Source organism: Protopterus annectens, chromosome 4.part1 (assembly GCF_019279795.1).
Source record: "Protopterus annectens isolate FY-2018-M chromosome 4.part1, PAN1.0, whole genome shotgun sequence".
Classification (NCBI taxonomy): Eukaryota; Metazoa; Chordata; order Ceratodontiformes; family Protopteridae; genus Protopterus; species Protopterus annectens.
The window spans coordinates 385,172,248-385,199,385 of record NC_056734.1 but is presented as its reverse complement, the minus strand read 5'-3'; the positions used below and the strand labels follow the sequence as shown (position 1 = coordinate 385,199,385).

At 41.8% G+C, this 27,138-nt stretch overlaps 1 protein-coding gene across 3 annotated transcripts in view; it reads right to left on the bottom strand.

Moving 5' to 3' along the window:
- Positions 1–27,138, bottom strand: part of TP63 (tumor protein p63) — a 303,943-nt gene that overhangs the window by 212,347 nt on the left and 64,458 nt on the right. For all 3 annotated transcript variants that reach the window (XM_044070206.1, XM_044070207.1, XM_044070208.1), the window contains exon 2: positions 20,989–21,243. In XM_044070206.1, coding sequence (XP_043926141.1) covers positions 20,989–21,243 — 255 coding nt within the window. The remainder of the gene's footprint in view (positions 1–20,988; positions 21,244–27,138) is intronic.

The window sequence follows — 27,138 nt, the reverse complement described above, 5'->3', positions numbered from 1 at the left end:
CAATGAACAGAATAGCAAACTGCACAAGAAAACGTTATACTGATGCAGAGTTGCCAGGTAGGGACCAAAAAAAAGGTCTTTCATGCGGAACAGCAGGCAGTTCTGCATTAAATAAAAATAGCTCTGCTTTGTGATTTCTGATTGGCCGGTATGCCGGTATACGAGCCAATCAAAAATCGCACAGTGGAGCCTCTTTTGTTCAATGCGGAACAACCTGTTGTTCTGCATTGAGCAGAAGTGACTCCTCCTTGAGATATCTGAATGGCCCGTATGCTGGTGTATGAGCCAATCAAAACTCACAAAGCGGAGGCTGTTTTGCTGGGCTTTTAACCTGCAGTGTGGGACTCGGGATTGGGCTGCTGATCTTGGGACAGTCCTGCTCAAATAGAGATGTCTGGCAACCCTGTCTAATGTAGATGCAGTTTACAGTGGACAGCTGACTCATAATATCATCTCACTAAAAAGAGTTTTTGTCATTACAAAAACAAAAAAAAAAACACCCAGTACAAGTACTCAAAATAAGGAGAAATTATTGTAATCCTTTCACACAGAAAATGATCCTGAATACCCAAGGCAAAGTTGTCTGATGGGAGCCATCTTGAGATTCTTAAAGAGACAGAGAGAGAGAGACAGCTGACAGGAGAACTGGTAAGAGAATTAACTGTTCTTTATAACTAGTCTTAGGAGGATGAAGCCATTAAGGTTCATCACCGTGACTGGTACAGGGCATATCCTAGTGACAATTACATGAGTGGGATCCATACAGGGAATGGGCATTTTCACTCCATCAGCCTGACCTCGGCTATGGGGAAAATAAGGAATCATTGTTGAAAGAAAAAAAATTAGAACACTAGAAACCTCTGAGCAGAGTACACATAGGAGTGATTCACAACATGTTGGTCATGTCCAATGAATTAATACCGTTCTTAGATCGGGTAAATGGAAGATTATGGTATCTCAGTGGTAAAGATCTCAGTCTCAAACCATGGGCTGTGAGTTCCACCCTGACCTTTAATCATTGTCGTAATGAGTTTTGCATATTTTCCTTACATCTGTGTTTTTTCTCATAGTTCTACAGTCTTCTTCTTACCTTCCCCCCAAAATATGATTACTCTAAATTCTTTATGCATATTACATTTAGTCCTGTTCTTGAGGCCCAGGTCTCCCTATGCTTGAAGAAATGAAGCTAGTTAGTAACTAACTCTAAATAGCTATACATAAAATAGTACCAACATTTCTTAACGCTGTGTAACTTTACATTTCTTTATCATGACTGGACTTTTATAATGCATATTATGTTTTTGTTTTGACTGTATTACAAACTTGGGCTGAACCTGAAAAAAGTCAGCTGGATCAGCATTTGACCCAAGATAACAGATAAAATACAATACAAATGGATCTGAAAAGGATGGCAGATGTGGCCTCTGCTTCTTCTTTAGCAAGGCATTTGAACCACTATCACATAAAAAGGTTAAGGAACCCATTAGATAGATATAATATGGATCCTAGGAGAGTAGCACAGACAAAATGCAAACAAAACAGCAGGATACTGGAGGTTACAGTAAATGGAATATGCTCAAGTAAACAGATAGGAACCAGTCACACCTCTCTGAAAATAATGGGGGATAAAGGACCAAAAACAAGAACACATTTTAAATATTGCTCTTACAAATTCAGGTAGTTGCTAGAATAACAGGATTTGTTTTAGTATGCATTTTCTGAAGGATATAACATCTGAAACTTAAATCAGTAATTATTTAGTGAATTCAATCCTCAATAATTTGTCAGAACAAACACAAATGCTATAGAAATAGATCAGAAATAAGAAGCAAAAATCTAGACATTTTGCAAAAATCTGGACAGTTAAAAGAGGTATAACCAGTGGAATGCCACAAGGGTCAATCCTTTTCAGTATCATTCTAAGAAACTTTGAAAGGGCCCACAAGAAAAATTCTGCCTTTTTGCTGAAAACACATTGTTATACAATCGGCAAAGACAAAAGAATGTGCAGAATACATAACAAGAGACTTGAAACGTGCTATAGACAGCAGTAGCTAAAATTCAGCAAATATGAAATAAAAATAGTTATGTACTTATCATAACTTTCCAAAAAATGCTCGGTGCTGACTTGTTCCAACCAAAAAACAAAATCAAGCAAAGAAACAAAGAAGTCCTTGGTGGAAACACCGCTGTAAATCCAAAATAAGTTTATTCTCCAACAGAACACATAAAATGTAGAAAGATAAGCGCTTTCGGGTACTAGACCCTTCTTCAGATAAAAGTACAATAAAAGCATCATGAATTTAAATAAAAACCCACCAATAGAATATCAGTAAAATGCCCGCCTTTTCTTTAAAGTTGGTCTCATAGGTATGACATCATTCAAGCCAGGTGCCCTATGGGCCATTAGTTCAATGATCCACTTTGACTCTATTAACTCAGTGAGTTGTTTAATATCACCCCCTCTAGTGTTGAGTTTAACATTAGCAATTGCCCTAAACATGAAGTTGTGAGTAGGATTATGCTCTATGTGTCTAAAAAGAGCATTATGTACATCTTGATTCCTGATGGCAGAAAGATGTTGCAAAATCCTTACTTTGAACATGTTGTTAGTTTTCCCAACATAAAAGCAGCTGCAATATCCACAGTTGGCCAAATAGACTATGTCTTTAGTTCTACAAGTGGCCCTAGCTTTTATAAGGAAGGTTCTACCAGTAACAGGATCTACAAAAGTGACATCCTTATTAACATAGGTACAGGCTTTGCATGTTCCACAAGGTACACTTCCTACTTGAGTTTTGAGCATTGATTTAGTGACAGTGTTCTCAGCACATAAGATGTCTTTTAAGTTCTTATTTTTCCTGTATCCAAAAATGGGGTGTGAACCTACTATGTGCTTAATCTTATCATCACTGACTAAGACATTCCAATTTTTTCTAACTATCTCACTGATATTTTTAACATTACTACTATAAGTAAGCATGACCTTTTGTTTATTATTGTTACTACCCTTAGGTTCATACTAGGCTATCTGCCCGAGGGCATTTACAAGCCTAGCCCATAGTTTTGTGGCTTACGCCACCCCTTTAGTATGGGGAACTATACCCATTATTTTGCTGTGCCTCTGTCGAGCAGTGACACTGAGGTAATCCCTGGGGTATATCTGCGATCTCCCATCCATTGGTCAAGATTTCTCTTGAACAAGGCCAGCGAGGTGCTCTGCCTCACATATACCGGGATTTTATTCCACAGCATAGGGAGTCTTTGGGTGATGAATCTATCCCTCCAGCACGTCCTATTAATAGCCATGTCGAGGTTTAAGTCTCCCCCCCTTGTGGCTCTGACGGATCTAGATTTTTTGAGGTGAAGCATATTCATCAAATCTGGGTTTGACATGGCCTTGTATGTTAGGCAAAGGTCACCTCTGAGCAAGCGGTGGCGACTGAATATAGCTGTAGTTCTCTCAGTCGGGCAGCATAGGACAGATGTTTGAGACCCTTTATCCTTTTGGTGAGGAACTTTGTGGCCTCTCCAGCTGCTGCAAGTGTCGGGTCAGATACATTCGAATGGGGCATTGTACTCAATCATTGGTTTGATGAGTGATGAGTATAGGGAGACTATGACCTCCCTTGATCTAGATGAGAATCCCTTCATGATAAGGTAGGCAATGTAGAAGGTCTTCCTAACTACTTTAGCTACATGGGTGTCGAATGACAGACTACTATCAACCTGGGTCCCCAGGTCCCTGATAACTTCTTCGGTGCTCAGTGGATTGCCACCTATTTGGTAGCTAGGGGTAACCTTGTTTTTCCCGAAGGGTATGACTATGCATTTTTTGGCATTTAACTTTAGGCCATGGCTCTGGCACCAGTTATCCATTTCTGTGAGACCCTTCTGAAGGATATCTGTGTCAGATGTGTTTTCTACTATGGCGCCCAGTTTGCAGTCATCTGCAAACTTTGTCAGCCATAACCCTCCTGTGTTTGCTTGTACTTCGGAAAAGTAGATGCCAAACAAGAGTGGGCCCAGGACTGAGCCCTGTGGTACACCACTTGTGACAGGCTTTGAGTCTGACATGGCGCCAGCAACTCTGACCAGAGTCATCCTCACTGCGATGCAACCAGGGTTTATAATGATGTTTCCTCCTACTTTTGTTACTATCAATCACATCATTCACCATCTTGGCTTGATAGCCTCTCTCAAGAAAGAGGCCTTTTAGCCTATCCACCTCATATTCAAAAGTAGGCTCATCTGTACAAATCCTAGAGATCCTCCCCAACTGTCCCTGCACCACACTAGGCCTCTTTCTTGAGAGAGGCTATCAAGCCAAGATGGTGAATGATGTGATTGATAGTAACAAAAGTAGGAGGAAACATCGTTATAAACCCTGGTTGCATCGCAGTGAGGATGACTCTGGTACATCTCATAGTAAGGGTAGTAACAATAATAAACAAAAGGTCATGCTTACTTATAGTAGTAATGTTAAAGATATCAGTGAGATAGTTAGAAAAAATTGGAATGTCTTAGTCAGTGATGATAAGATTAAGCACATAGTAGGTTCACACCCCATTTTTGGATACAGGAAAAATAAGAACTTAAAATACATCTTATGTGCTGAGAACACTGTCACTAAATCAATGCTCAAAACTCAAGTAGGAAGTGTACCTTGTGGAACATGCAAAGCCTATACCTATGTTAATAAGGATGTCACTTTTGTAGATCCTGTTACTGGCAGAACCTTCCTTATAAAAGCTAGGGCCACTTGTAGAACTAAAGACATAGTCTATTTGGCCAACTGTGGATATTGCAGCTGCTTTTATGTTGGGAAAACTAACAACATGTTCAAAGTAAGGATTTTGCAACATCTTTCTGCCATCAGGAATCAAGATATACATAATGCTCTTTTTAGACACATAGAGCATAATCCTACTCACAACTTCATGTTTAGGGCAATTGCTAATGTTAAACTTAACACTAGAGGGGGTGATATTAAACAACTCACTGAGTTAATAGAGTCAAAGTGGATCATTGAACTAATGGCCCATAGGGCACCTGGCTTGAATGATGTCATACCTATGAGACCAACTTTAAAGAAAAGGCGGGCATTTTACTGATATTCTATTGGTGGGTTTTTATTTAAATTCATGATGCTTTTATTGTACTTTTATCTGAAGAAGGGTCTAGTACCCGAAAGCGCTTATCTTTCTACATTTTATGTGTTCTGTTGGAGAATAAACTTATTTTGGATTTACAGCGGTGTTTCCACCAAGGACTTCTTTGTTTCTTTACTTATCATAACTTGGAATCTGTACTATTCAGTGTCATTATTCATCACAAATAGGTCTTGGATCTGACCTCGGAGCTGAACTGGCAACTGAAGGACAGATCCAGAGCTCAAGCTCCTCTTCTTCCCTCAGATCGAGTTTACTGGGAGGAGAAAAAGGCAGCATAGACTGCCCATAATACCCAAAACCTCCTGAAAAGGAAACATCCCTCCACATCTACCAGATTTCCAGAAGGAAGGGGGGAGGAGGGCAGAATGTGATGAATAATGACACCAGATAGCACAGATTCCAAGTTGTCATTAGTCAACATGGATGGGTCAGAGTCCCCAGCTACTATGAACCCTAGGTGGCCTCAGGAAAGAATATGCCTGAGCACAGAGGAACCAAAGGAAGTCTTGTTCCTAGACAACAAATCCAACATATAGTGTGAAACAAAGGTGTAGGGGATTAGACCAAGTGGCAGCAGCACAAATGTCATCCAATGAAAGTTTAGCCAAGAAGACAGAAGACATAGACACATACCTCACAGAGTGAGCTTTAACTGGTCTGGAAAGTTCCATGTGCCTGCTATCACAAATGTAGGAAATACGGCTGGTGATCCATCATGAAATTGATACCTTGGTAGCTGCTAGACCATTTCTGCCCTGAGAGAAGGCTACAAAGAGCTGATCCAAGTTTCAAAATTCTTCAGTCCTCTTAAGATAAAAGTGTAGCTGTCTATGGACATCCAAACAATGTAACGTATATTCCCCCTTATTAGAATAACTATGGAAGAAAACTGGTAGCTGGATAGATTGGTTGAGATTAGCTTCCGAGAGACACCCTATCCCTGTGGAAGACCATAAAAGAAGGCTTAATGCTGAGAGCCTGCAACCTGGAAACTCTCTTGGCAGAAGTAATAGCCACCAAGAAGGCCATCTTCCAAGACAGAAACTTAAGATCACAAGATGCCACAGGCATCTAAAAAGGGCTTTTCTGTCAAAGATTGCAACACCAGAGTTAAATCCCATGGTGGGGAGGGATCTTTGATACGTGGTCTAAGGAGAAAGACCCCTTTGAGAAAGGCAACACACAGTCTGAAAGAAAAGGCGGGACCTTCATTCAAATGGAAATTAGAGATGGCTGCCAACTGGAGTTTAATCATGGAGAAACTAGCTTCTGCCTGAAAAAGAGAAGACAAGAAAGACAGAATATCAGGAATAGGGGCTGAAAAAGGGACTAGATTTCTTTGTCTGGCCAAAATCGAAAATCTTTTCCATTTACTAGAATATACCTTCTTGGTAGATGGCTTCTGAGAGGCTAAGATAACATTCTTCATCGGAGAGAGAAGCTTGGACTGGGAAAGTATCACTAGAATTGGGGGAACCATGCGGTTAGCTGAAGAGACTGGAGGTCGGGAAGAGGAAGCCCCCAAGGGTGGGATCCAATATCCAGAATATTTCAGATGAGACTGAAGCAGGGAGAACCACGCCTGACGAGGCCAAAAGGAGGCAATGAGGATGAGAGGAGTCTTCAGGTGACGGGCTTTCTGCAAAACTTTGGGAATGAGGGAAGTTGGTGGGTAAGTATATAGAAGTCCCTAACACCAATTGTGAATCAGAGTGTCCCTGGGGGACTGTCCCATCAGGGGGATCAGGACAAAGTAGTTGCTGCATTTGTGGTTGACTGGGGAGGGAAAAAGATTGCAGCAAGGTAGACCCCAAAGGTTGAATATCCGACATGTCACTGAAGAATTCGAGGACCACTTGTGAGGACTCAGGATAGATCTGCTCAGTTTGTTAGCCAACATGCTGGAAATGCTGAAAATGTGCACTGCAAGAAGAAAGTGCCTAGAAGACATACCCCATTCCCACACTCTCATGGCCTTCTCTGCACAGGGGGTAAGACCGTGTTCCCTCTTGCTTGCTGATGTACCAGACCACTGCCATGTTGCCTGTTTGAACTGCTAGAGTCCCGAGAGGGAGACATGCCTGAAAAGCTTGCAATGTTAGAAGAACTGCTCTCATCTCAAGGGCAGTTATGTGCAAATTGGTCTCTGTGGGGGACCAAGTGCCTTGAACCGTAATTCCCCAAAAATGCCCCCATCCCAACAAGGAGGCATCCGTGGTCACCGTGGCCTTGGGCTGGGGAAGACAAAAGGGTCTGCCTAGAATCAGATCCTGAGCTTGAAGCCACCATGCAAGGTGGCTTCTGCACACCTGAGGAATCCTGATGGTCATGAACATGGCATGAACCAGAGTGGACCACTGAACTGCGAGGGTCCACTGCACAATTTGCATGTGATATCTAGCAAGATGCACTAACTGGATGGCAACTGCCATCGAGCGTAGCACCTGCAATATTAAGTGAGCTGTGGGATGATCAAGAGTCAGCAAATGCTGGACTGGTCCTGAATGATTTGCACTCTGCGAAGAGGAAGTGCTGCAGTCTCTGACACCATGTCCGAAAGAACCCCGATGAACTCTTAAGTTCTGACATGGAGAAAGATAGGACTTTGACAGACTTATTATGATGCCAAAATCCTGAAAGAGATTGAGGGTGTAGTCTGTGTCCATTAACGGCTGATACCTTGTGAGGGCCGTGAGGAGCCAATTGTTCAGGTACGGAAAGACCTGGAATCCTTGGAGCCAGAGATGAGCTGCCACCACTGCCATACATTTGGTAAACACCTAGAAGGCTGTGGTGAGTCCAAAAGGCAGGGCTCTGAACTGATAATGCTTGCCCCTAACCGAAAGTGCAGGTATCCCCTAGAGTGTCTGTTGATTTTGATATGTTAGTATGCAACCTTGAGATACACTGAGCACATCCAGTCTTCCTTGCACAAAAGAGGAAGAATGGACTGAACAGTGACCATCTGGAACTTGGACTTCTTGACCAAAAGGTTCAGCTCTGAGGTCCAAAATGGGATGCATGTCCCCAGTCTTTTTAGGCACCAAAAAGAAGCAAGAATAAGTTCTGCACCCTCGCTGTTCTGTTGGGACCTCTTGGATGGCTCTTTTTAGAAGATCTTGGACCTGTAGATGGACCAACTCCCTTTGATGGGGTAGAACATCCAGGAGAGATATTTGAACTGGAGGGGACCAAAGAAAGGGAATGAGTTAAATTTTGGAAATAATCTTTAACACTCTATGATCTGAGGTGATACTTGCCCAGGCTAGTGGGTGAAGGGATAGTCGTCCACCAACTGCATCCAGGGCAGGACAGCCGAACAGTGCCTTAGGAGCACTGACTGGACTTCTCTGAGAAAGGTTTCCAGGAGCCCTGGTTATGCGGACCCTCTCTGCCTCTGGGGTGGCATCTCCCATTGAATCCCCTACCCCGGCCAGTAGAAAAGTATTCCTGTGGAATACCCTGGAAGGAGGACTGAGTGTTGCAGAAAAAAAAGTTTCTTACTACCACTGTGATTATTGGAGTAGAGAACGTGGTCCCCACCGTGGACAGCGTCTTCCCCTCCTGCTCACTGTGGGTCAATGTCTCATTGATGGAGGGACCAAACAAGGTCGACCCGTCAAAGTTAGTGAAAGACACCTTAAAGGGTTGCACAAACTCAAAGGTGAAGTCAAGCATGCCATCTAATGGCAATACCTGTGCCTGCCACTCAAGAGGTGACCTCCGCCGCACTAGAGATAACCCTCATAGAAGCATTAGCCAGGGAAGTTAGAGTAGATAGCTTTGGAGAGACCAATTTGAGACTCTCTGGAGCCAATATTTCTGATAGGGAGGTGGTGAGTTCTGACAACAAATCTCTTTGATGCTGGATAAAGTGTGCCATGTAGTTGGTTGTTCTCAGTCCGAATATAGCTGAGGCAAACACATGCTTTCCAAAGCGGTCAATCACCCGAGACTCCCTGTTCTGGGGATGGACCATGGAGCGCTGTTCAGCCATCTCCTTCTTAGTAGCTGTGGCCACCATGATGGCATCATCAGGAACACCCTTATTCCAAAAGGTCTTATCCTAGGGGGAGCTAAGAAATTTATCAGCCTTTTTGGGGATTGGTTCTACTATGTCCAGCTCCTTCCACGAGCTCATCGGGGGGGGGGGGGGGCACCCAGGTAGAAGACGGGCTTGTCCTGAAGGCCTTCAGGAACACGGATTCCTCTGAAGAGGAGGTGGGGGAAGACAAATTGCCTCTTTGTTTGACAATTTCAAGGATGTCCCCAAAGGACACTTCCTCTGACGGAAGTCTGGGGGACCTATCTCCCTCCTCAAAATCCATGTCCTCGTTGAGGAAAGTGCCTCCTCTTGTATGTCCTCTTCTGTGAAGGTTCCTCCATGGTGGGCTCTGGGGAGGACTTGGAAGAGTCAGGGACCCTCACTGTCCAAAATTGAGAGGGGCTGGGGAGGACCTAGAGATGAAGGAGAGGTAACCGGCCAGCTGGAGAAGGTCCTCTCTACTGCCTGAAAGGCTGACAGACAGGAAAAGGTCCCCCTCTCTTCTCCCATGGCTGCAGCCTCCAAGGAAGGAATGAGGGACCCCAATGCAGCACTGATGTCTCCAGACGACATCGGCCTGAGCTGTCCAGTGCAGAGGTCCCCCATGGGGAGGGAACAATCCAAAAATGCCAGGCCCAACCCTACCCCCCAGGAACCAGCACAGACCTTGAGAGGCACAGCAAGTTCTGAGGGCGGAGGAACAGAGCCCGTCAGGGACCCTGATGGTGTCAGGAAGGGAGGGATACCGGACACCATCAGCCCCTCTCAAGGAAAGCTCTGATCCATGTGATCCAAACCTGGATGGGTCAGATGAGGAGATTAAAGTCTGGCAGATGGAGAAGGACCTCTGGGCAACTGAGCCAGGGATGTTAAAAAGCCCAACTTGATTTGGGCCTTGAGGAAGCTCATCATCATCCTATCCATATCTGTGGGAAGCAAACTTCTGGAGGACCTGAACAATACAGAAGAATCTCCTGACCTTGTTGGATAACTTGTCAATGCCCTGAAGTCTCGAGAGGGAGACTGACTCTTATGCCTTGGAGCCAACTTCTAGACCTTGAGAGGGAACTGTCAATAATTATCGGATCCAAAGTTTTAGTTGGCGCCGTAGATGGATCCAACAGACAGGCTGGATTCAAAAGTGGTTGGCAGTGAGTTGGATCTGAGGGCCTACGAGGTGTTGAGGCCTCAGATCTGACAGGATGATCCAAGGCTCTCAGAGTGCAACAGCTCAGATCCGAAGCCAAAGAGGCTGGGCTTGGATCCGGGGATCTAAGATCTGACAGCATCTGCTTTTTTGAAAGGGAATCTTTACAGGAAAAGGATGAAGTCTTCCTTTTTGGATCAATAAACATCTTGAAGGGGGAGCTGGAAGCTAAAAGACCCCCTTTCACTAAACCCTTCAAAAGAAGTTTGTTCCTGTGATCCATGACAGGCCTGGGGTTGAATGTGGCACCAATACCATATTCAACCTCCAGGTGACTCTCTCCTAAGCAATAAACACACTCCTCGTGCGAGTCAGAATGGGGTATCTTCTGACCGCATGAGAAGCATCTCTTAAAGCCGGAAGGCTTTTCAGACATCTTTACCAGACAATCCAACTATCACACACACACACATGTACAAACACTCGCATACACTATGGGGAAAAAAGGGAGGTGGAAAACTGCAAGAATGATAAACTACCTTAACCGAAGGAAAATTAGTTAAGGAATGGACAGCTAAGGTTTACCCTAAACCCAAAAGCTACCGTAAGGACCCAGGAAAAATGGCAGGAACCCACGGAACAAAAAACTCCTACAGGGAGGGGAAGAAACCTAACTAAACTACTCTAAAGTATGACAGGGGAAAGAGAACACACTAATGCTACAAAATAATTAGAAAAAAAAAATAAAGAAAAAACTTATAAACACTTATCTGACAGAGTCGCTTGAGTTACAGGATATCACATCCTAAGGTTTCCACGGCAAACGAGATCCGAGGGTTGTAGGCCAGCAGGGGATTATGAGAAGGGGAGGAGCTTGAGATTTGGATCTGACCTTCAGTTGCCGGCTCGGATCTGAGGTCAGATCCAAGACCCATCTGTGATGAATAATGGCACGGATAGCATCAGATTAAATAATGCATCTAGGATGGACAAACAAGGGAACAGAGTGGAAATAGCAAATTTAGAGTCGCAGGGAGCTGGATTTTCATATCAAGCAGTATAACAATGCAGCAGGAGTGACCTAATGCAATACTAAAATGCAGTACAAATGGAAACATATTAATAAGCATTACATGCAGGAATTGCTAAGACCTCCTGTAGAATTCTGTGCACATTTCTAAAAAAAATCATTAATGTAAGGCTATAGAAAGAATAAAGGCGTATCAGACAGGGACAACAGGAATGGTTCAGAATTGCCTTCTGAAGCTACATAAAGAGAAAAAGAGACTTGGACAGATGACAATGTATATTCTTAAAGAAAGAAGGTAAACAAACAGGAATCAAACACGTATATTTTGAGTATGTCAAGGGAATCATTTTGTCTTTTATGTTTTTTTAATAAATAATTAAATGGAAGAACAGGTAGCATTGTGCAGTCTATGTTTTGCCAATATGCGCATTAAGGACATAGAATATGTTTTGACTCATTATGAAACAGAGCATCTATACAGACTCCATATCCAGATGTTGACATCCAAAGAGCAAATGGATGTTTTGCTGTTCATTCTGTAGTACTTTGATAAAATGGGAATTATAAACCTATTTTTGTTGACCAAAGTGTTTTATCAAAAACAGCACACAGATCATCAAACTGTTGGGGTAAGGAAGTTCTAACTTTTCTTCCAAGTTGTGCAGTCTTCTCAATATATTTACAAATGTGGGGATAGATGCAGAACTTGTTTCCATTACAGTCAATGATGTGCATTGGATGCTGTTTACTTTTGATGGTGTTGCCTCACAGCAAGAGGTTCACTGGTTCGATTCTTGGCTGGGGTGCCTTCTGTGTACAGTCTGCATGTCCCTGGGGTGCCTTCTGTGTACAGTCTGCATGTCCCTGTGTTCGTGTGGGTTTCTTCCCACATTCCAAAGACATGCAGTAGGTGGACTGGACAGCCAAATTGGTCATAGATGTGAGCGTGTGGTGTGGATGAACTACCACTGCAAGGCTAGCCACCCTGCGGTGTAAACCATGGATGTGAATGATTGTCACTGTTGAAGTGACACCCTGACCCTACATGCAAAAATGGGAAAAGAGGTTTTGGATGGATGGATGTTGTTGATTCACTGAATGCTGGTTCACAAACTGGGATTAACAATGTATGCCGAAATGACACCTATCATTTGTATTCTACCTCTCATGATTGCTAATTGCTGCCACCCAATAAGGCAAGTCTCTCTACACGATCCCAGCCATGTAGAACATCACTCATCATCTTCTTCATGCTCTACATGGTAAGTATGAATTTGCATATCTCAACTTTTACAAGTGTCCCTCCCCACCAAAATACTTTTCACAGGGCTGGAGAGTGCTGACTACAAAACTATCATGTTCATATCTCTGCTTGCCAGCCAAGCAAAGATGCCAGCTGACTCTGAACCAAAAGTTTTTTTTTTTTTTTGTAGCAAAACATATCTATAAGGGTTTTATGTGTGTAATCAATCAAGATGCGTTTTCCTATTGTACATGCCTTGTAATCTTTGACACTTGTATAACATTACATAATACTCTTGGAGCTTTTCTCCCCGGGCCTCTACTGAAAATGGACATATATCCAGTTAGACTAGCCCGGTCAACAAATGCAAAATAAAATAAATAAATACATTTTACCTGCTAGTGCCCCAGAGAAGCTTGAAGTGCAGCAACAAATAAAGTTCTGATTTGCAGTCCTGACGAAATGTCAAGTCAGACAGCAATCACTGAAATGGATGTTTTTTCCTCTGTGGCTGTCACTTGGCAAAAATAATAAAACAGCCACCTTATGTCACCATGTACAAGACGTTTTTCCTGTGTTGTCTAAAACCTAACTGGTTCTTCTGGTTAAAAAAAACAGAATGCCAAACTCCTTTCAAAAGAAAGCTGTTTCAAACTTTACATTGGAGAGGGCGTGTTCACTCCCATGTGACTATTTGCTATGATGGGAAAAAAAATCCAGGTGTAGCACCTCAGTGTATTTTTTCTTTTTAGCTGGGAGGGGATGGTGTGACAATTCTTATGGGAAATTGCTAAATGTCACAATCCCACAATGAACAACTCTGATTACAGGCTCACCTTGTGTTCAAAACTTCCACAACCTGTGTGCTTAAAATACAAAGGAAGTGTGTCAAACTATATAATGCTAATAGATACAAAAATGGATTAGCAAATTTCATTAAGCTTCATAAGCAGTACTTTCTAAGTAATATTACTTAGAAATGAGATCTTTGTAAACTTAAATTAAAAAAAATACTAAACATGACTTTAAAAATGTATTTTCTTTATATGATACATACAAAATAAAATTATGTAAAAGAACAAAATGCACTAAGCAGGTACAGGGCATTTATTTATTTATTTTATTTAACATTTGTTTACCTGGAAAGTCCAATTTGTAACAAAGCCAATTTTCAGCGGAGGCCTGGGGAGAAAAGCTGCAGACGCATTATAATGTGGGAGGAAACCCATACAAATGTGGGGAGGACATGCAGACTCTGCACAAAAGGCACCCTGGTTGAGATTCGAACCAGAGAACCTCTTGCTGTGAGGTGACAATGTTACCACTGTGCCGTCGAGAAATTAATTTCTAAGAGTTCTGAAGAAAGGTATCTAGCATTAAAAAATTCATTGTAATAAAGTATTCATATTTTAAACTGTCACCATGATGCAAGTATGAAACCCTCAAAAAAGTATGAGTATACATTTCTTGAACACGTCACTGCAACACTGAGTATGCAACAGACATTCCTTTACGTGGATGACTAGACCTTTCAATGAGCCACGGAACAGATAACATTGAATGGGCTCTCATCAGTAACTGTAATAACATGCACTAAGCTTTTGTAACCTATGAGTCAGTTGTATTAGTTTAGGGGAGTTGAAGGCGAAACCCCTGCATGGGGTGGGGTACAGAAAGCTTGTTTACACAAAAAATGTAGTAAATCACAGTCCTTTCAATTACAAATGCTGACTGAGGTTCACTTAAATGCAAATTAATTAAATGTACTAAATCTCTACAATGACAACCTACATTTTAAAAAGTTAGCAAAGAGGTATAGTTTTGAACCTAGAAGATACCAATGGGCAAAATATCCAGTTTCTTTCAGTATATTACTCAGGTCTCTTGTTCTTTCTGTGTACATTGAAACCTTCGCATAACCATTGTAATAACCCAGATGCTGCAACATTAATTCTTCACCCATTAATGTTAAAATGTTTATTCTCACAATGAGGCATCCACCCTCACATGGTAGTTTTTTTTATCATCTTCTTAGCTGTAGTCCTTCCCCTCTCCCCTCATAACATTTGTAAGTTGACCATAAATGCACCTCAATGTATGTTATGACAAGTGCAGTCAGATGTATCCCTGTTACGCATTCAGCCTCCTACTCCAGGAGGTCTCAGACAGCTCCCCCCTCTTCCTCCACCTCCATTTTGTCATCCATGTCATGAGTGTCCCCTGTTCACTGAATATAACCCCTTTATCTTTGCACTATGTATGCACGTCACTCATTCCTCCCCTCCCAGAACATGACATCTGCATAACAATTTTCTAACTTACCAAACTGTTTTACTGTGCTACATTAGTGAAGTTCTGTCATCAATCTCCACTTCAGTTTTACCACTACACTGCTTGCTATACTTGTTCAGTAGTCTATATACATATTCTCTCTAGGTCTGCCCTAGATAACCCTTTTGTCTCAGTGGTATTACAAAGAATAAATTAATGAATAAATGAATATAAAATGTAAAACAAAAAATTATGTCAAAAGGGATAAATAAGATTTAATAATGCATCATGCAAGTAAACTTTTTAAACCTGTTAATGACAGATTTCGGAATATGCTGTTGACAACTTCATGATCAGATGTGGTACAGGATCAGTGTGTAACAATGGCAGTGGTGGTGAAGGGTCAGAATTCAAAAGCATTTTAGGAAAACATGTAATATTATGACCTCATGGACTATTTTCAGAATGTAATAGATACTATTATGAAATGTGCTCATAGTGTACAATCTACATGCTTGTGAGACAGACAGTTTCAAAGTGTCATGATACTTCTGTTTGAATTATGGCATGGATACTGATTTTTGGTACAGTGTGAATATGCAAGTGCAGAGGACAACAAAATGCTCAGTACCAGAGGACTAAGTAGCAGTGGGATTCAAACCTTTGATATGCGATATATCTGCACTTATGGTGGGTTTATTTACTACAGTGGATCATATGGTGCTAGAATACAAGCTCATAAAATGCTTACATATTAAATCTGCCAGAATCTGCCATTTTAGAACATGACGGGAACATGGAGTTCAGAATAAACTTTGTTCCGTCACACAATGGAAGCATCTTCACTAGGTTACAAAATCCATTGACCTTTGCCCGATTCCCAGTCTGCTTTTGAGGCAGACATCGTCCCAATTACATTTTTATAGATTCATCAATTCAGAGTTTAGGAAGCAGTCACAGTCCATGGACCATAATCACTTTGACAATACCCACCCTCTTGGGACACCTCCTTCTGGCAACAGGGCAAAACAAGTCATGTTTGTAATCAATTTACAGTCGCTCATCCAATAATCAAGGTTTGTCTCAAACAATGTGAGGGTGTCACTCTGTTTTATATGTAAGGAAAAAGAAACTGCTGTGTACTAAAACTCTCTCTTAAGAGTGTTTTATTTATTCACTGATGAAAATTTATCCAGTCTTTAGTTTCAGAGTATATCAAGTCATTTATTTTGTGGAATTGCAGAAGATCAAGCAAGGTTAGGTCGTTAACAGCTCAGAATGAAAGATATAAATCACCCACAACTGTCTGTAAGAGACAGAGAACGGGGATAGGGCTGCACGCCTGTCTTGGTAGCTGAGGGTCTTTAGTCCAGTGAACTTTTTAATTAGGAACTTCTCTGGTCCTACTAGATGTGCGTTATGTTCTATAAGTGGATATGAGCAGGGCAGACTACAGAAGAATGATGGTTTCAATCAGCCTAAATGAGTACCATACAGTTGTGTTAGATACTCACAGTATATCTGTACATGTTTAAGTAGAACAGAACTGCACTACTGAATATTGGGAATTTTTGCCTGCAGGAATCCACGGTCAGCCTGAATGCCAGGGAAATTAACCAACCTCCATCCAGTGGATGCCTCCCTACCAGACAGTGAAATTCTCTGGTATTCAGGCCAACCTCAGGCTCCTGCAAGCAGGAATTCCCAAGACTCGATTACTAATTGGGCTAGAAGTAAAGATTTCATGATTACTGTTGTTACATGGTGGTCAGGATAGGCAGTTGTCTATGAAGGTGCCACGATTATATGATGACCACATCATTCTGGAGAAGGGTGATGTGTACACTACAAGCTGCTGTTGAGATTTGTTTAGCAAAGGTGACAATGCTACACTTCTTTGCATTTAATTTAAGGCCATTTCCTATACACTATTATTTGTATGGCTAAACCTTTGTTGTAATAACATGATACTGGATACTGAGCAACCAACTACACCCAGCTTGCAGTCATATGCAAATTTAGGAAACTACTTTTGTAGGTTACTGGCTTGGAGATCTGACAAGTACACAGCCCCAGTACTGAAACTGGAGGAATGCTACTGGTGACCAAGTTTTGTTTCTGAGGTGGCACCTGCTACTTAAACTACATTTGTTCTGCCTGAAGCACTGTTTGCTATCCACCTTACAACATAAGGGTCTATATTAAGTTTCTTTACAACTCCAACATAGGGAATAATGTGAAAGGCCTTGGCCAAATCCAGGTATGCTGTATGAACTGCATGACCACTATCTACATCTTCAGCGAGTTTGTTGAGGTTGTTTATTAAATTAAGCAGACAATCTCCCTTTGTCAAACACAATGAAGGCATTTTATCTTTCAGAGACCTTTAACTTCATGTATTTTGAACATGAGCACACACACAGTTATAGAAAAGAAAACAACCCACTATAAGACATTTTTTATTAGCTTCATGCATTATGCATGCATTTTCGTTTTTAACAAATTTCATTCCAACATCACATAAATTGCTCAATTTACCTTCCTTTAAATTTCACATCTCCTCCTGAACGTTATTCTGTATGTATTGTTACAGCAAATTTCATTAATTTGTATGTAGTTCACTCCTTCTGTTTTCCAAATATAGGTTCATAGGTTGGTACTAGGCTATCAGCCCTAGGGCCTATACAAGCCTAGCCATAACAATTCCCTGGCTATTTCTTCCCACATTATTTACTTTCCTGGACCCCTGGGGTGAATTTCCTTTCTCCCATCCAATCGTCAAGGTTCCTCTTGAAGAGGTCCAAAGAGGCACTCTGCTTGACATGTATGGGCAATCTATTCCAGAGTCTGGGGAGTCTCTGGGTCAGGAACCTATCCCTCCAGCATGTTTTGTTTATTGTGATGACAAGGTTTAGATCCCTGGAGCGTGTAGCTCTCAGGGATTGGGATTTCTTTAAGTGTAGCATGTCCAACAGCTCTGGGTTTGACATGGCCTTGTATGTTAAGCAGAGCTCGCCTCTGAGTAGACGATATGCGACAGAGTATAGCTGGAGTTTTTTAAGGCGGTCAGCGTAGGGCATCTGCTTTAGGCCTGTGATTCTTTTAGTGAGGTATTTCTGCAGCCTTTCCAGTTGTTGCAGATGTCTTGAGAGGTACATACCAAATGGGGCATTGTATTCTATAATGGGTCTAATGAGGGATGAGTACAGTGGGACAATGACCTCCTTTTTTCTGGATGAAAAGCCCTTCGTGATGAGGTGTGCCACATAGAAGGATTTCCTGACTGTTGTGGCGATGTGGTTATCGAAGGTGAGACCACTGTCCACCTGTGTCCCTAAGTCTCTTATCACACTTTCTGTGTTTAGTGTACTGCCACCTATATGGTAATTCATGTATACATGTTTTTTCCCAAAGGGGATAAAAATACATTTCTTGGCATTGAGCTTGAGCCCATGGCTCTGGCACCAAGCATCTGTTTCTGTAAGACCCTTTTGTAGAATATCCACATCATTTGGGGATTCAATAATGGCTCCCAGTTTGCAGTCATCTGCAAACTTTGTTAGCCAGAGTCCCTTAGTGTTGACCTGTACTTCAGAGAAGTAGATGCCAAACAAGAGCGGCCCCAGGACTGAACCCTGAGGTACTCCACTTGTCACTTGTCTGGAGCTGGATTTGGAGTCTGCTACTTTTACAGTGTGGGTTCTATCAGTAAGCCATTTAGCAACCCATTGGGTGACATAGGGATTAATGCCCAACTTAGTAAGTTTATCTATGATTCCAGAGTGGGGGGATGGTGTCAAAGGCCTTGGCAAGGTCTAGATAGACTGTGTGGACCACCTTACCCTTGTCCATGGCTCTGGAGACTGATTCAAAGTCATCAATCAGGTTCAGAAGACAAGATCGGCCCTTCACAAACCCAAACTGGGTGGGGTCCAGTGTTTGAAGGTTGCCAATGTCTTTGTTTATAAGTTCCATGATAATACGCTCCATGGCCTTGCAGATAAGGCTTATCAGACTGTGGGACGGTAGTTTCCGGGATCCAATTGGATCCCCCCTTGTGGATTGGAATAACTGTAGCTCTGCGCCACTCAGTAGGCACAAAACCTGAGGTGAGGCTATGATTAAACATGAGACTTAGGTGAGGTGCCAGTTCATATTGTAGTTCATGTAGTACACAGCCCGGGATGTCATCTGGTCCCATGGATGCTGTATTCTTGGCTTTAGAGAGTGCGTTTTGTACCTGTGTGGCCGTTATTACTGGAATTTGGCAATCTTCCGGTATTGAGATGGGCCATTTAGGGGGTGAGAGGGGGGTGAAGTTGGCACTGAATCGATCTGCCAGGATATTGGCAATATCCTTCAGATCAGTATATTTAATGCCATTCTGTTTTAGCTCAGAGCAGATCTGAGCATTGCCGTTTAGATTCTTGACATAGTTATAGAATGCTTTGTGGTTGTCTTTGGAATCTTTGGCAATTTTATTTTCGTAACTAGCTTTGGAGGATTTTATGAGGCATCTCAATTTCTTACTGAGGCTAGTAAGGGAGTTTTTTGCATCCTGGGATTTTCCTCTTTTCTGCAAAAGTTTTTCCTTTTGTTGTAAAGTTTGTTTATGGCAGGGGACCACCAGATTGGCTTCCTTTTTTTGGATGAGAGCATTTTGGTTCTATTTGGAATGGCACGATTCATGCATGAGTGGATGTGCTCGTACAGTGCCTTAGTGTAGGATTCATTTACAATTTTCAAAACTTCAGTTATGGTTGGCTTAGACTGTGAGTTCCATTTTCTAGTAATTGCTTTTTTGGCAGCCAATAGCATTAAATTTAGCAAGGCCTTACTATGTCTAGGGAATTCAGATCCTATATTCTAGTTTGAAAGACAACAGGACTACGGTGGTGGTGCTGCGGTAGCGTTGTCGCCTCATAGTAAGACGTCCTGTTCGATTCTCAGCTAAAGCGTCTTCTGTGTGGAGACATGCGTGAATGGGCGTACCTTCATTGAAGGTTATGCATCAGAGCTGGCAACTCGGCACATAAAAATCTACTGCCAATCATTAGCGGATCGAAGTTCTGCTGTGGCGACCCCTAACCGGGAAAAACCGAAAGATACAACATCCTAGTTCAAAAGACTGATTTCCTTAGTTACAGTCTTTCGCTTCCCCAACATTTCTGACAAAGTACAACCTACTTTAGATTTTTGTCTCAACACTTCATAAGCTTTCCTTCTTATCTCTAACCTGTCTCATTGTTTTCCTGATGAGAAGTATGCATTTCTGAAACAAAATAAGGATGTTATGCTGACTGGGGAAAGAATTGTGATTATGTAACTAAGCTGTATGAAAAGCACGTCATGTCTCCTTTGCTGGCGCATTTTAACTGTGGATTACAGGGTGCAGAAGGTCATGTTTTTAAGGTTAGAATATGTAGAAACTAGAGGATTTTTGTCTTTCAGATGGAATGCTTATTTACCTTAACCAAATGAGCTCCTCAACACGTGGTGTATTAGGGCGAGCCTGTTGACCAGTTAGCACCTTCCATTTTTGGCACGTCACTTATATTTTGCAGGTGAATCTGTGCACCACCCCTCACCTACCCTTATCTTCCTAAGGGCAGACTATGATAATGAAATGAATGCAGATGACAGCAGTATAGAGCACAAGTAACTGTCAGGACCTAATGTGAGCCTAAAGTAAAATATCACTCATTTAAAGTTTTCTGACCAACATTCTGCTAGGTTTGCACTTTAACTTGGGAAGTACAAGGAATGCCTATGTAACAGGGCTGGAAACAGAGTTAGTTACTAAAATGAAAATGTATGATGATATAACATCTATTTCTGATGAAATGCCCTCTCCTTCTTAAAAATAATGTAAACACACCTAAAAAAAAAACATAATTTCCATGGGTCACATACATTAGTGATGCAGTTTTATGAAAAGCAGATCTTTATTGTTAAATTTCAGATGAAGGTTCAGCTTGAGTTGCAAAGTATTAGCCACAATTCAGAGAACCAATCCTCAAAAATATTTAAATCAAGACCATCAATACTGCAGTGCTAAAACATTTTAATCCCTCTTACCGTCCATGTTGCAGATTTGGCTGTACTTGACTGCTGAAATGACACATCGAAGCTGTGTGGACCAGGGTAGTCTGTGTTGGAAGGAATGGCAGGAGATGGGGAGAGTGCATCAAATGTTGAGCTGGGCTGAGCATAAGGTGAAGGTGCCGTGACACTGTTCTGTGCGTGGTCAGTGTTGTAGGGGCTGCTGGAAGATGTGCCATTCTGAATTTGCTGGTCCATGCTATTTAGAAGCCCCAGATTTGTGTACTGTGGCTAGAAAAGGAAAAACAACAGAGGAAGAGACAATCAAATATCTTGAAATTATACAGTTATATATAACACAAATGTACCCTGTCATAGTAAATATGATTAACCCTTCTGCAACAAGAAAATAAAGCTAACATATAGCAATAAGCTTATCACTTTCCACAAAAGCTACTAGTTTAAAATTCCTACCAGGAACATTTATAAACTAGAAATGTGTTATTAAGAGATAAAAGGCCAAATGACCGAGTGCAACTCTAGCTACATAAATCCATAAACGTAATTTACTGAATACTGTGAAACAAGACTAGGTATCCTAGCATGAAAACAGCAGAAGCAGCTAAAGTAACCTCCTGTTAGAACAACCGATAGTGCCACCACATAGTCCTTTCTCATACCACTAGCAGACATGTGGTCTTTTCTTACAAACGGGTTTCAGGCTGGTTGCAGAGATAAGTCATTGCATTAATTAAAACATATAAATATGCACACAATTAAATTTTTTTTTATCTTAGCACCTCTTGGTTCAAAAATTAGGAACAAAGTTGAAAAATGATCAGAAACAAAGGGCACAGTTAGGAACACTTCTAAAATTCATGCATTATTTATTTAGAAAACTGACAGGATAAAAGGATTTTTATTAATGTGCATTCTACAAAAGATGCATAGTGTGACTAACAATTACATCATTAAAAGACAGTCATTCCCACTGTTTTGTCACCAAGTCTGAAATTTTATGACAAAATCAGCGAACCTTTCAAGCAAAACTGGAATAGCCAAAGAGGTATGTTTATATAATCTTCATATTAAATTCATAAATGCGCGCATCATTTAAGTCATATTATACCCAATGTTTCATTTTATGTTGTTTGCCCTTCAATATTGGAGTATTATTCAGCCTATGTACAAAATGGTGGCTCCCCAAATGGTGTCCAGAACCGCCAATAAAGCATTTCAGACAGGGTAACATTTAGTATAAACTGCATTAATTAACCCAGCAGTGACTGTAATGACAGCACAACTTTGGTACTTCAGGCCTCAGAGTACAGCTTCAGCCTTAATGCCAAAAGACACAAGTCTTGTTACCACATCACTGATCACTAGGCCAATCTGACCTCACACACACACACACACACACACACACAGTTGTTCTACAACACTCTAAATACTGGTATCAACTGCAAAAAGGCAGGTTTCCATGACAGGCAGCCTTTAAAGTCAGTTCAAGAAGGTTATTTCCACTGCTCCAATGTCTTCCAGCTCCCTTTATACCTAGTTGCAATAAGCTGCTGAATTAACTTGCTCTCATTTGTTCTCACTACATTCATAATGCCCCATGTCCTATCACCCATGAATCAGGATATTCTAGGACTATTTTCTCAAAGGAGGACATAATTTAGTTTCAGTTTCTTTAATTCTCATCAGTCATTCAAATGGAAGAGTCAAGAAGAGCATCTATTCAAGTTTATCATTACAGCTGCCTTAGTGCCTTTCAACTGTGCCTTGCACAACACCTGCCATCCCCCAATGATGGGAATGGGAAAATGAGACCTATATGCTCTTATTCACAACTCTTGTTGAGGCAGCTATTCGAAAGCTACAGGCCTACCAAGCTCCTTTCAGCACTTTCTTTTACTAATTAAATGGGCATGGAGTACACTAAGGTCATTGGAAACAAGCCATTACAAATCCACTGCATCACATGCATCATTTAGTTTCTAGCAATACTTGCAGGTTCTGCTAGGTCATCAAAGGAGCAGGGACTTATATTTCCTTCTGCACCCATACAGTTGCACTTCCTTTACTTTATCCTACCTACCGTAATCAAACCTGTAACACTTGTCTTAGGCGATTTTTGAACTAAGGCTATCAGCAGGAGTTACTGCCACCAAACAACTATAGGTTCTCTGTTTTGATTCTTTGCTAGACTGCTTTCTGTGCAGATTCCCTGTATTAATGTGTATTTTCTTTGGGTGCTCAGGTTTCCTTCTAATTTCCAAAAACAATTAGTAATTGATATGGCATGCTGCAGACTGTCCAAAAGTATGCATCTGACACATAAGTGAGGCAGTGTGCATTCTATGGTACACCAGTGCCCTGTCTAGAACACATTTCAATGTCATACATCCGCTTCTGACACATAAGTGAGGCAGTGTGCATTCTATGGTACACCAGTGCCCTGTCTAGAACACATTTCAATGTCATACGTCCACTTCTGACACATAAGTGAGGCAGTGTGCATTCTATGGTACACCAGTGCCCTGTCTAGAACACATTTCAATGTCATACATCCACTTCTGACACATAAGTGAGGCAGTGTGCATTCTATGGTACACCAGTGCCCTGTCTAGAACACATTTCAATGTCATACATCCGCTTCTGACACATAAGTGAGGCAGTGTGCATTCTATGGTACACCAGTGCCCTGTCTAGAACACATTTCAATGTCATACGTCCACTTCTGACACATAAGTGAGGCAGTGTGCATTCTATGGTACACCAGTGCCCTGTCTAGAACACATTTCAATGTCATACATCCACTTCTGACACATAAGTGAGGCAGTGTGCATTCTATGGTACACCAGTGCCCTGTCTAGAACACATTTCAATGTCATACATCCACTTCTGACACATAAGTGAGGCAGTGTGCATTCTACGGTACACCAGTGCCCGGTCTAGAACACATTTCAATGTCATACATCCACTTTTGACACATAAGTGAGGCAGTGTGCATTCTATGGTGCACCAGTGCCCTGTCTAGAACATATTTCAATGTCATATATCCACTCCCTCTTGGGATAAGCTCCATCTTACTACTACTTTTTCTTTCGGCTGTTCCCGTTAGGGGTCACCACAGTGGATCATCTTTTTCCATTTCTTCCTGTCCTCTGCATCTTGCTCTGTCACACCAACAACCTACATGCCCCCTCTCTCACCACATCCATAAACCTTATCTTAGGCCTTCCTCTTTTCCTGTTACCTGGGAGCACAATCCTTAGCATCCTTTTCCCAATATACCCAACATCCCTCCACAACACATGTCCAAACCAACGCAATCTTGCCCCTTTGGCAATGTCTCTAAACTGCCCAACCTGGGCTGAGCCACTAATATACTTATTCCTAATCCTGTCCACCCTCGTCACACCCAGTGCAAATCTTAACATCTTTAACTCTGCCACGTCCAGCTCTCACTCCTGCCTTTTTTTGTCAATGCCATTGTCTTCAACCCATATAACATAGCTGGTCTCACTACCTTCTTGTAGACTTTCCCTTTCACTCTTACTGGTACTCGTCTGTCACAAATCACTCCTGACACACTTCTCCACCTACTCCACCCTGCCTGTACTCTCTTCTTCACCTCTCTTCCACACTCACCACTACTCTGAACTGTTGATCCCAAGTATTTAAACTCATCCACCTTTGCCAACTCTACTCTTTGCATCCTCAGCATTTTGCTATCTTCCCTCTCATTCATGGACATATATTCTTAGTCCTGCTGACCCTCATTCCTGTCCTCTCTAGAGCATATATCCACCTCTCCAGGGTGTCCTCAATCTGTTCCCTACTCTCACTACAGATCACAATGTCATCTGAAAACATCATAGTCTATGGGCACTCCTGGCTGATTTCGTCTGCCAACCTGTCCATCACCACTGCAAACAAGAAAGGGCTCAGAGGTGATCCTTGATGTAATTCCACCTCCACCTTAAACGCATCCGTCACTCCCACCGCAGACCTCACCATTGTCACACTACCCTTATACATATCCTGTACCACTCTTACATACTTCTCTGCTGCTCCCGACTTCCTTATACAATACCACAACTTCTCTCTAGGCACCCTGCCATATGCTTTCTCTAAGTCCACAAAGACACAATGCAACTCCTTCTGACTTTCTCTATACTTCTCCATCAACACACTCAGAGCAAACATCACATCTGAAGTGCTCTTTTCTGGCATTAAGCCATACTACTGCTCACTAATCATCACCTCCCTTCTTAACCTAGCTTCCACTACTCTTTCCCATAACTTCATGCTATGACTGATCAGTTTTATCCCTATAGCTCTGCATATCACCCTTATCTTAAAAATTGGTACCAAAACACTGTTAGTCCACTCCTCAGGCATCTTCTCACTTTCCAAGATTTCATTAAACTATCTGGTTAAAAACTCCATTGCCATTTCTCCTAAACACCTCAATGCCTCCACAGGTATGTCATCTGGACCAACAACCTTTCCATTCTTCATACCTATCCTTACTTCCTTCTTGCTAATCCTTTGCACTTCCTGATTCACTATCCCCATATCATCCAACTTTCTCTCTCTCTCTTATACTCTCCATTCATCAGCCCCTCAAAGTACTCTTTCCATGTGATCAACACACTCTCCTCGCTAGTGAGTATATTTCCCTCATTATCCTTTATCACCCTTACCTGCTGCACATCTTTCCTAGCTCAATCCCTTTGTCTATCCAATTGGTACAGGTCTATATACCTATAAAGATACAGCAGTTTATAAAAATGAATGGTTTAATGAATGAATTGCTGGGAATGTGGACAGAAACCTCTTATCCCCACTTCATCTACTACTGGACTGATCGAGTTTCTGGATTACTGGCTAGTTCTTCTTTGTTGCTACATCAGTAAAAAGTAACTTCATATACCCAACACCACACAGCAGGACAATTCCAGTCTCCAACAAGTTTGTGTATAACAATAGGGGTAAATCCTTACCCCATCATCTTTGGGTACATCATCTCTGTGCTTGGTTGCTTCCAATTATCATATTCTTTTGTATAACTCATCTGGATTCCCTCAGATGCTGCCATTATATTTTTAAGTTGCGTCTTTTCTTCCTTTGATTGTTAGGTTAGGATGTGTGTTGTTTGAGGGTCTTCATTTGTCCCACACCCTTAGCTCATTAACAATACAGCTCCAGCTCTGCTAGCTCCAGGTGTAATATTTTATTTCTGATGCCACACCATTTATTTCATTTTATTACCTGCAGCTCTTACTGACTCCCGTCACTTCTTGTTTACCCCACTTTGAGGTTATTTTCCCTGTAACCGGTTATATACCAAGTGCCTATCATCCTCAAAGTTTCCAACACCTGCCATTTGCTTAAGGAAGGAAACCATTTTTTCCCCGATTTTTATACTTCCTAGCCTGTTGGAAAAATGGATTGTCCTGTCTAGTCCTTTTTATCTCAGCATAGTGTTCTACTGCCAAATGCATGTCATTCCAACTACCATTTCAAGTCCTGTTTCAGGTGTTTATCCATTGAAATTAATGAGAAACATGTGCCAATAAGGACAAGATGCTTATAGCTGCGGTGTTCACTTAGGAAGCAGTCCTGATCCCAATTCCAAAATAAAGGATATCATTATTACTGCCCTCCACATGGCATTCATATCCCAGCTGCAGCACTGCCTAAACAAGCTGTTTATTTGGCACTGTTATCTTAGTCTGGGCATCAGGATACTCAGCTGGTTTTCCAGTTTGACTCTGGAGAAATGCATTTCTGGTATCAAGGTACTAATGATGTTGCATTCTTTATACCTAACAGTAATGTTATCCTGTTGTCATAGTTATACTGTATAATCGCAAAGGCTGCAACACCTGCTTTACATCTCTACTGACAGAAATTGTAACATAACACTATCAATGTTCACCCAAAACCCGGACCACACCACAAAAGGAGGGGGTGTATCCATATTCATCAAGGATACCCACACCTCCAGGTTGGCGGCAACGCACGAAGCATCGGAAACCATCCAGGTGCAATTAACCATAGGCAAAACTGCTCTACAATTTGTAGCATGCTACAGGCCACCCTCTCAAACTCAGGAACCCCACACAGCCTTCCTGAAGACACTGGAGGGTATAAATGTATCTCCAAACACCA